Source organism: Phyllobates terribilis, unplaced genomic scaffold (genome assembly GCF_046119375.1).
Source record: "Phyllobates terribilis strain yellow unplaced genomic scaffold, ASM4611937v1 Scaffold_2__4_contigs__length_985480577, whole genome shotgun sequence".
NCBI classification, from domain to species: domain Eukaryota; kingdom Metazoa; phylum Chordata; class Amphibia; order Anura; family Dendrobatidae; genus Phyllobates; species Phyllobates terribilis.
In genome coordinates, this window is record NW_027362762.1 from 640,446,813 (window position 1) to 640,457,131 (window position 10,319).

General features: G+C 37.0%; 1 protein-coding gene across 1 annotated transcript; it reads right to left on the reverse strand.

Annotated features, from left to right (window-relative positions):
- Positions 1-4,496: 4,496 nt before the first annotated feature.
- ELF3 (E74 like ETS transcription factor 3) lies at positions 4,497-9,911 on the reverse strand. Its single transcript, XM_073666624.1, has 10 exons — positions 9,815-9,911; positions 9,365-9,535; positions 8,979-9,209; positions 8,572-8,640; positions 8,368-8,448; positions 7,511-7,597; positions 7,337-7,414; positions 7,122-7,238; positions 6,046-6,241; positions 4,497-5,897 (listed from the first exon to the last, which is right to left on the reverse strand). Exons 2-10 carry the CDS (start codon positions 9,525-9,527, stop codon positions 5,783-5,785), a joined length of 1,137 nt encoding a protein of 378 aa, XP_073522725.1. The 5' UTR covers positions 9,528-9,535; positions 9,815-9,911; the 3' UTR covers positions 4,497-5,782.
- Positions 9,912-10,319: the final 408 nt, after the last annotated feature.

Sequence of the window (10,319 nt, forward strand, 5' to 3'; positions counted from 1 at the left end):
ACAGTGTTCCTCCCATTAGGTTTAGTTTATCTATGGCTATTTTTTGTTATATAACCAGTAATATAACTATGTAGCTCTTTACATACAAAACAGTCAATCCCTTTATGACCAAAAAGTTGTGCTTCAGCCGCTAGAAATCACATTTTGAAGTTGTGTCTGGTAGTGCATTGGGGCACATGGTGAAGCAGAGCCATTTTGTTAATTTTACCATTTTGAGAAGCTACCGATTGTAAATGATTGTGTTCTTTATCTTCCAGGGCCATCTATGTATATAGTCTACAGTGATGTTGAAAAGGTGCCTGCAAAACATCATCAGTTATTTTTGTAGCCAGATAAATGGTGATTCTCAGGGTCTTTGATTTGAAAAAAAAAAAATCATCCATTACGTGTTTATATGTGATACTTATCTATACATTTTAAAGCGTTTACATTTCCTATTATTTGTAACTACTACATACTTTCTGCAATAACTACTGATAAGAATAAACACAACTTAATTAGTAAAAAAGGACTAAGGCATGCTTCCTAAAATAGCAACTCAACACATAGTAAAACTATTATGAATGGTGGATCTTTTATTATCAGCTGTATAATGAGGTGTCACCTGTCATCATAATCCTACCTCTGCTAATATGGTGCCTTGCTGTAAACTCTTCCTGAAAGGACAGGAAATAATAGTCTAAAAAAAGCCAAGATTACTAATCATTTTAAAGATTGTGATATGAAAAAAATCCCCAAAATGTAAAAAAAAATGTATGGAATACAGATATCTGATTTAAATAGGTCATTTTTTTATGATAACTTCTCTTTTATGTCAAGATGTCAGAAATAGCATACTCTGTGTACAAAAATCTGAGTAGGAAATGAAGCATGGGTCCACCACCATGATCCAGAGACCAAACAACCCGAGTCCATGCAATGGAAGCACAAGGGGTCACCAACTCCAAAGAAAATTCTTGTCCAGCAGTCAGCTGGAAACAAATTTTTCTGACACAGTAAGCATTTTATTTCTAGAATTCATGTCACACAAGTTAAGAATTAATGGAGACACCTTTGCTTTGACAATGAAGGCATCACATGAGGCAATCAAAGAGACATCCCATGGGAAGTTGTCCTCAGGCGAGTTGCTGCTTCACGACAATGTGCCAGCTCACAAGTCTCGCAAATCACAAGCTGCCATCAGAGAATGTGGTTTCATGGAGCTTCACCATCCATCCTACAATCCAGACCTAGCTGCAAGTGATTACTTTCCATTTTGGAACCTGAAGAAAAGTCTGCATAGGCATAAGGCAGTCAAAGAGGCAGTAACAGAGTTCTTAAAGCAGCAAGAAGTCTCCTGCTATTCTGAGGGCATCCGTTCATTGGAGGCAAAGTGGAATAAGTGTGTTGAACTCAAGGGGGGTTACATTGAAAAGTAATAGGTTAAAATTTCTCAGAAAATGTTGTTTTGATATTCAGGTAGATAACTGAACACCCCTCATATTAACCCCTTTCACCCTCGGGCTATTTTCCGTTTTTGCACTTTCGTTTTTTGCTCCCATTCTTCCAAGAGCCAAAACTTTTTTATTTTTCCATCAATATGGACGTGTTAGGGCTTGTCTTTTGTGGGACAAGTTGTACTTTTGAAATATACCATTGATTTTACCATATAATGTACTGGAAAATGGGAAAAAAATTCCAAATGTGGTGAAATTGCAAAAAAGTGCAATTCTACAGTTGTTGTTTTTTTTACTGTGTTCACTAAATGCTAAAAATGATCTACCATTATGATTCTCCAGGTCATTAGTTCCTAGATACCAAACATGTATAGGTTCTTTTTCATTTAAGTGATGAAAAAAAAATCCAAAATTTGCAAAAAAAATGGAGCCATTTTCGGAGACCCATATAATCTACATATTTTGGGATCTTGGGCCGGGTGAGGGATTTTTTTTTTGCGCGCTGAGCTGACATTTTTATTGATACCATTTTGGGGTATATACGATCTTTTGATCACCTGTTATTGTATTTTATTGCAATGTTGCAGCGACCAAAAAAACGTAATTCTGGCTTTTTGATTTTTTTTACTCATTACACCATTTACCGATCGGATTAATTATTTTTATATATTGATAGATCGGGCGATTCTGAACGCGGTGATACCAAATATTTCAATATTTGATTTTTTTTATTGTTTTATTTTGAATGGGGTGAAAGGGGGGTGATTTGAACTTTTATATCTTTTTATTTTTTTAATGTTTTTAAAAACATTTTTTTTTACATTTTACATGCTTCAATAATCTCCATGGGAAACTAGAAGCTGCAATGTTCATCAGATCACCTGTCTGTAGCAGAATTGCTCACTTGCTATGAGCGCCGACCACTGGACGTCGCTCATAGCATCCTGCGAATGACAACGGCAAAGGTCTCCTTCAGACCCCAGGTTGTCATGCCAACCCATCGGCGACCCGCAGTCATGTGGCACAGGCGCCAATGGGCGGGACTTATGATCTTCCGCCGCGGCCATGATAAATGCCTCTTTCAGAGGTTGACAGCGGCATTTAACATGTTAACAGCCGCTGGTGGATCGCGATTCCACCCACGGCTGTTAGGGTACATGACAGCTGTACAGATCAGCTGTCATGTCCTTGGAACGGTGCGGGCTCATCATCGGAGCTCGTGCTGAAGGGAAAGACACGCCATGTGCCGTACATGTACGGCACATGTTGGAAAGGGGTTATTACTGGAAGGGGCCCAGGATGGGTGACATTATACCAGGAAGGGGCCAGGATAGGGACATTATTACATTATTACAGGAAGGGGCTCAGGCTTGGGGATATTATAGGATATTATAGCAGGAAGGGGCTCAAGATGTGGGACATTATAGCAGGAAGGGGGCAAGGATGGGGCACATACTCAAAAGGGTAAAAGGATGTTGGATGATATTACTGCAATGGGCCCAGGATAGGGGCATTATTACAGGAAGGGGCTCAGGATGGGAGTTATTTTAGGATATTATAGCAGGAAGGGGCCCAGGATGGAAGGTATTACAGTAGGGAGGTGCCCAGCATGGGTGACATTAGTACAGGATGGAAGGAAATTGTTAGATTATGGGGTGTCAACACATTTGTATTTATAGAGATTTAGAATGCTACAAGGGCTAATATATCTGAGCAACATGTAGGTGAGGGCCCAGGTCCAAATTTTGCAACATGACCCATCAGACTCTAGTTATGCCATTGAGTATTATAGTCCTGTTACGACCCTAACTTGGGCTAAATGTCTAAAAGTGTACTGATCTTAAAAGATGTAATAAACATTTGTGTACATCATTCAAGTACATATATACAGTCCAGAGAAAAACTAAGTACACCATCTTTGAATTATATGGTTTTACGTATCAGGATATAACAATAAAAAAAAAATCCATAAGCAGTGTGTAAAAAATTAAGTACACTCTTACTACTTCCATGTTTACCACTGTGCAGATTTCCGGTTTGTCCCAGCAGTTTTATGGTTTCTACTCTGGTCTGGCAATGTTCCCATAAGAAAATTTGGCAGCTCTTCTGCATGGCTTAAAGCCTTTTTTTGCTTTGGATGAACATACACTTCCTTGTGTACAATATGCCATAGTATATATTCTTAAATTATTTTTTTGCTCCAGATGTCACAGCTGGCATTGAGGAGCAACCTTGTTCCCTTCTGTACAAGGCAAGCATTAGTCAGATCACCTGCCATACTTATCAAGACATAACCATCCTGGCTGTGGTTGCATGTGACTTATTTTAGTTTTAAAGAGGGTCTGTTACAAGATTTTACAATACAAACTGCACATACTGTATATTTCTTAGATTTGGTGAGGTTGGTGTACTGACTTTGAAAATTGAAAGTTTAACCTCAATCATTGCCCACCAAGCCTGATTGACCATCTCTTCACTCTCCTTCCTCCATGATGCAACACACTATACAACCTGTAGCTCTCAGTCAGGCTGGGTGTGTGGGTAGAGAATGAATACACTTGGACTCATTAGTTCTCATTCTTCAGTTGGACACGAAAAATGCTCAATTTTAGAATATGGATTAAACATGGCTTTTTAAAGTGAGTACATTGGCCTCAATCGGTCTGTGAGTGTCACATGCAAATTCTAATTCGACAGACAAGGTTCTCTATTTTCGATGAAGTTGTGCCTTCTCATTAAAGGTTTCTGTCTCTTATTAAACTTGGATCATTTTAAAAAAGGCGCAGTTCTTCAGTTTGTCCAAGTAGTCTTAAAGAGCCAGTTAAGCTTTTTTCACAGTCACAATCTTACTGATAATAAGTAATATGTCCAAACCTAAATAAGACTTTTTAACAATTAAGTTTGTTGTTAACACAGATTTAATTAATTTAACATGTTTTGTTTAATTAATGTAATATCAACGTATAAACTGGAAAGTATGCTAACTAACCAGAATATTTAGTTATGAAATGACTGACAATATTTCTAAACAAATACAAAGAAATTAACATATAACAAGTGTTGTTAGTAAACAGCTTTATAAATGGGTAACCATTAAAAGTATTTACAGGAACTATACACATCTGGCTATATATATTTACAGAGATTTCAAATTACAAACAATTTTTCAAAATAATAAAAGTGCACTTTAAGCTCATATGTTGTGATATTAGGTGAGGATATTTAATAAAAAGATATAGGCAATCCATTGTAAGAAACATACAAAATTAGCCTAGTGTTTAAAAAAAATAAATTAAGCAGCCAAGTGAATTGTTATAAAAAATAGTAATTCAGAGAACAAAAAACTAATAGACTTTGTGTAATTTTCATTTTAGGTGAGGTAAAAATAAATGAATAAAAAATAGGTCAGCTGCTATATATTACATCTGAGTCTATTATTCAAAAGCAAATAATTGTGTGGAACTTGAATATTGTTGCTTAGACATTGAAGGTGTGATGGTAGAATAAGCGCTCACATATTTCCTGTTGGAGGTGAAACTGTTACAGTATCAAGCAACTTTGGCTCATCTCCCTTGTGTTCTGGGACTCATGACTTTTGCGTTGATGCTGTGAACATCTAAAGTGTGTGTAGCATTGGGTCTGTGTATAGCACGGGGTGTGTATATGTGTGACATACTGTGTCTACCATGGAGTGTGTTTTCTAACATCCCGCGTGTGTGTAACATGGTGTGTGATCCACATATACAAAGGCAGCACAGACAACATTTCGTAGATGTTAACATGCCAACAATAACCCAACGAATGAGCAAAAAACTCATTCATTGGGTGATTGGATCGGTTATGCCGGGACAGAAAATCACCCTTCTCGGCAGCACATCATCCGTAAACTGGAGACATGCTGACAATATTATACTACTGTATGGGAACAGAGTGAGTGGAGTAACAATTAGTTTTTCCCTATCATTCTGTTTCAGCCTGTGTAAAGAGGCCAATAAACAAATGCTTTGGATCTACGTCCATTTAACACTCTGAAATCGGCTTGGGTAAATGCATCCTAAATGTTTCTGTGTGATTGTACAATATGTTAGGATTTCAGACGCCACTTTTAATTTTGTTCATGGCCACATTTAGTGTAAAAATGGCCCTGAATGCTAGTCAGTACAAAGTACAAAATATACAACATCAAAGTAAAAACGGTTTACAACAACCTACTGAAGCTAAAATTTTAGCTTATTTAACTGGCACCGGAATAATGATGCTACAATATAATCCTTAAAAATAAGGCTGGATTCTGACAAATATATGCACAGTGGACATCTATCCACATAATTTCTTGCATACTGCTCCTAACATCCAAGAGATCCTTTATCACCCAGGCGCCAACCAGTTGAGTTTTTCCCAAACTTATATACTAATCGGCGGCCATCTACACGCTCAAGAATTTCTCGTTTGTAGTAATACCTGCAGAGAGAAAAAGATGGGAAAAGAAAAGAGTTATTGAATATTTCTGTTTCAAGATATTCTTCCTAAATACTTTAAATGAGAATTAGCTAAACATAAATGAAAAATATATCTATGAAATGATTTAAGGATGAACCACCACACCAACCTCATAGCTCGGCTAAGCTTCTCATATGTCATGCTGGAATTTTTCTTTTTCTGTCCCCAAAGTTGGGCAACTGCTTCGGAACGAAGAAACTTAAATACTCCTTCAGATCGGTCCTCCCACTTCAAGAGACCTTCATTCAAATCAGGGTGCAGTAATATATCCCGAATAAACTCCCAAAGGTGTGTTCCACGTGCAGCTGAAATAATGAGTAAATTGTAAGAATTACTAGATCTAAGAGTCATAATGAAAGAGGTGCATCAAATAATTTACAAAGGAAGCCAAGTTTAAAAATATTTAAAGGGAACCTGTCGATCAATTTGTACTGGTCGAACCTTGGGTAGCATGAATCAGAGCCTTGGTGTGTGATTGCAACCAGTTATGTTATTCTTAAAACTCCAGCACTTCAGAGGAAACATAGTCTAAAAATCAGTTGGGGTCTATAGTTAGAGACCTAATTAGTGTGATGATGTCTCCAGCCAACTTCTCCTCGCCATGCTCCAGTTAAATGACAGGTCTTTCCATACTGGGAGAGGAGAGACTTATCAATCAACTGGCGTGGGGCAGGAAGAAGTACACTAGGGACCGCATCGGACTAGTCAGATCTCTTACTTTAGACCATGGCAGGCTTTTTTAACCTCAGTGTTTCAGAGCATAACCTACCTAGCTGCAATACCATAGCCAGGCTCTGGTTAATACTGCTCGTGGTTCGGACAGCCTGGATTTCATTACAGGTTCCTTTTAAAGTGTAAATTTCATTTTATGAAAACTTACAGCGGAATGTCTATGTCTCTCTTTAGCTACATCCTCCTCCTCCTCCTTCTCTCCCCTCATTATTGAACTTTATGAGTAGCAGCTATCATCTCCCATTTCAGTAATGTGAAAATCTGTATTCATCGAAGATAGACTTTACCCATAATCTGAGATTGAATTATCAGCACAGAAAGAAGTAGAAGTAGATTTCTCTGATTAGATATATTACAAAACTTTCCTATTTTCTCTTGATCTCTAACAATTTTAAATGACAGTTACACAATAAATGAAATATCAACAAAAGGCAAAAGCACACATGTACTTACAGTGCTTGCTTTTCTTTGTCTCTAAGATATCGGAGCCTTCAGCATTGATTTTCCGAGGTCTGCCCCTCCTTCTCCTATTGGGAGCGCCATCACTTTTATTATAATTTGGTAGGCTGTCTGAAAATAAAGAGGCAAAAACAAGAAATAATTATTGCAGTGCTATTAATGGTTTGTGTTTTATTATCATTTCAGTATTTTATTAAGTATCAACTTACTTCTTCCCAAAGATGTTGTTTTAATGTCCACATCAATGTCACTTCCTGCAGAATCTCCAGCTTGAGGGCTATATGAGCCTGTCAGCAAAAAACAAGACAGTTGAGTAACATGAACATTTTTCCAAGCTCCTTTACACTGACGTAAATAACCTTCAGACTGCCTTTATTACTTACCGGATCCACAGAACTCGGAGCTCGCAGGGGAGATTGGATCAGAGTAATAACCTGGATCTATTGTTTTATCTCCACACAATTCAGGTTCTGTATTAAAAAGCAAGTAGGATTTAGAATTTTCAAAAAGAATAGTTTTATCATTTACTATTGCATTGGTAACAGCATAAATATTTTTAACAATGATCATTCACTAGTGATCCCAGTATTAGCATAACATAAAGTCAAAATTGCTTTGTTTGTTGGGTTAAAAGAGCAAGTCATGGCTGAATAAAGCTAATTTCACTATGATCATGCTCATTAAGTTTGGCAATTGATGTTGCATTGGCTTTCACCCATAGCCCATACACAACTACCGATCCTCCGCCAGTCTATTTCTTTTCCAGCCTTGTCAGCATGTCACCATTACAGGTAATCAGAAGCCACGGCTGCGGACACTGATTGTCACACACTGACAACACTAGAGGTGGAGACTGGCAGGAAAGCCGTCCATCATTGCAGAGGAGCAGCAAGGGATCGATTGGCGAGCATGTGCTATTTATTATTTTTATATCAAACTTAGACCATAAATAAAATACAAGCAATGGATGTAAAACCCCAATGCATTACACAGACAAGTTATACCATGTTTTTAATTTAAAAAGACAACAGATCAGGTAAAATAAAATATAGAGCAGAATTTTAAATACATGTATATTAGAAAATGTATTTGCTATTCTATAAAAAAAATACCCTTTTAAATTATTTTTCTGTTCTGCTGATCTTTGCAAAGTAAGGCAAATAGATCTGACTCCAATGAAGTAATATCAGAAGACTTAGAAATAGATCTTTGTCATACTCATTGTGAAAACATTTCATACCTATTTCATTCTTTACTCCGAATGGAAAATTGTCCTCACATTGAATATAATCATAGATTAGGTCCCATTCAGAAGCGCATTCTGAAATAAAATAAATACATTTATTTATTATTATTAATAATAATAATAATAATAATAATAATAATAAATTTCAGGCAATAAAGATGAAAAAAGGCAACAGTGAGAATGCGTTAATAAACTTACCCTCTGAAATGTGGAACTTTAAATCATAGTCACTAGAATCACACGAATTTGATGATGAAGGGGTTTGCCCTGAGAAGAAATATTTTAGAATTACCATTAGACTAAAAGCAGTATAACTCCCCCATACAGTTTGTAGCTTGACCCTCTGGGTTATGGTTTGCCTAACATGCAAAAAGCAGGATGAAATTTATCAAGTTCAAACTACCAGTTTGACTTCTAAGCACAGATTGTAACCTATGATAATTGTAGATAATCTGCATTATTATGACGTACAAGTGTGTCTTATCTTAGCGTGCAAACAAGGAAATCTTTGCCTTTTTATTATCTTCAGAAATTATCAATAGATTACATTCTTACAGTACAGCTCTGACTACTAATAAATTGAATAATTAGGTCATAGTACTCACAATTTTTTAACTGGCTTAAATGGTCGTAGAGGTTATCCCCAAGACCACCGAACATGGTCCTCATATCTTCTCTGCTCAGTTGACATAGACGTTGTCCATCCATTTCACATTGGGATAGGTCTATAGTGCTGGCATCCCACTTGTTCCTCTCAACATTATCGCTGATCCAGTCCAATACATGCTGTTGTGACCACATGTGTGGCAGGTCCTGTTCCCAGTCACATACCTCGGCTGTAAAACATATATGTTACTATTTTACCGCTGACTTTTCTTTTAAGCAAAGATTAAAGTAAAGATGTGCACCACACATATCCTACAATGCTAACTCGTTAGGAGAGAATGCTAATTGTTTTCTTAAGATTCATTTCTACAGTTTTCTTAGTTACCTCTTAGCTCGCTAGTAGATCCTGGTATAGCAAACGTAAGTAGCTTGTTATTGTCTCGATCTGTCAATGCCTCAGTTGACACAGCATGAGCTTGGACCGGAGGATACAAAGTCGAAAAATAATTGTTAAAAACACTGCTGATCACACAGCTTCCTCCTGCCATCGTAGAGCCTAGATGAGAGAAAAATGGAAAAATAAGTGGTAAAACTGATAGGTGTTCTCCACAAAAAGCATTACTTTAAAAATCAAGTGAAAGAAGTGCCTCAGCTGACTGTTCCCGTCACTTGCAATGTCTCACTGAATTTGAGAACATAAATATTGCTCTGAACAGTCCACGTTCCATAAAAGTAAGGAAAAGCACAAAATCTGTATAACTATAGTCTAAGCTAAAATAAAAGCTTTCCGAAAACACCAAGATCCTAGAGGTGTAATGCTAAGGTTGTTAACTACCTGTGCAATATTCCAGAAACCAGAGCAATCCACCTATTCAATAGAGGTGACTATGAGAACATAACAAACCTTGTACTTATATACACCCAACCCTTGTAACCTGACGCCACCTGATCTATATACAGATTATACGGGACTTTCCCCAGGTGCGTGTTGTGAGTTCAGAGGCCACAAGAATATTTGCATAGCAAACTGTTTCCAACCCTTTCTGGGAAAACAAGGGGACAGGTGGTTTAATCATTGCTAAAGGTATCAGATGTCTCAACACGTCAACCAGCTCACATCCAACAACTGATATTTTTATGTTTATGTTCATGTAGTCTAGTAATTAATTCATTGCAATTTTTATATGAGAATTTAAAAAAAAAAACAATATTGTATGATCAAATAAAAAACCTGATCCTGTTCTAAATTATACAGCACACAAGAACATGGTAAGGCCTCATACATGTAGTAGCATTCTTTGAGCGCATACTATAGCCATAGTGTGCAACCACAGGTAGAC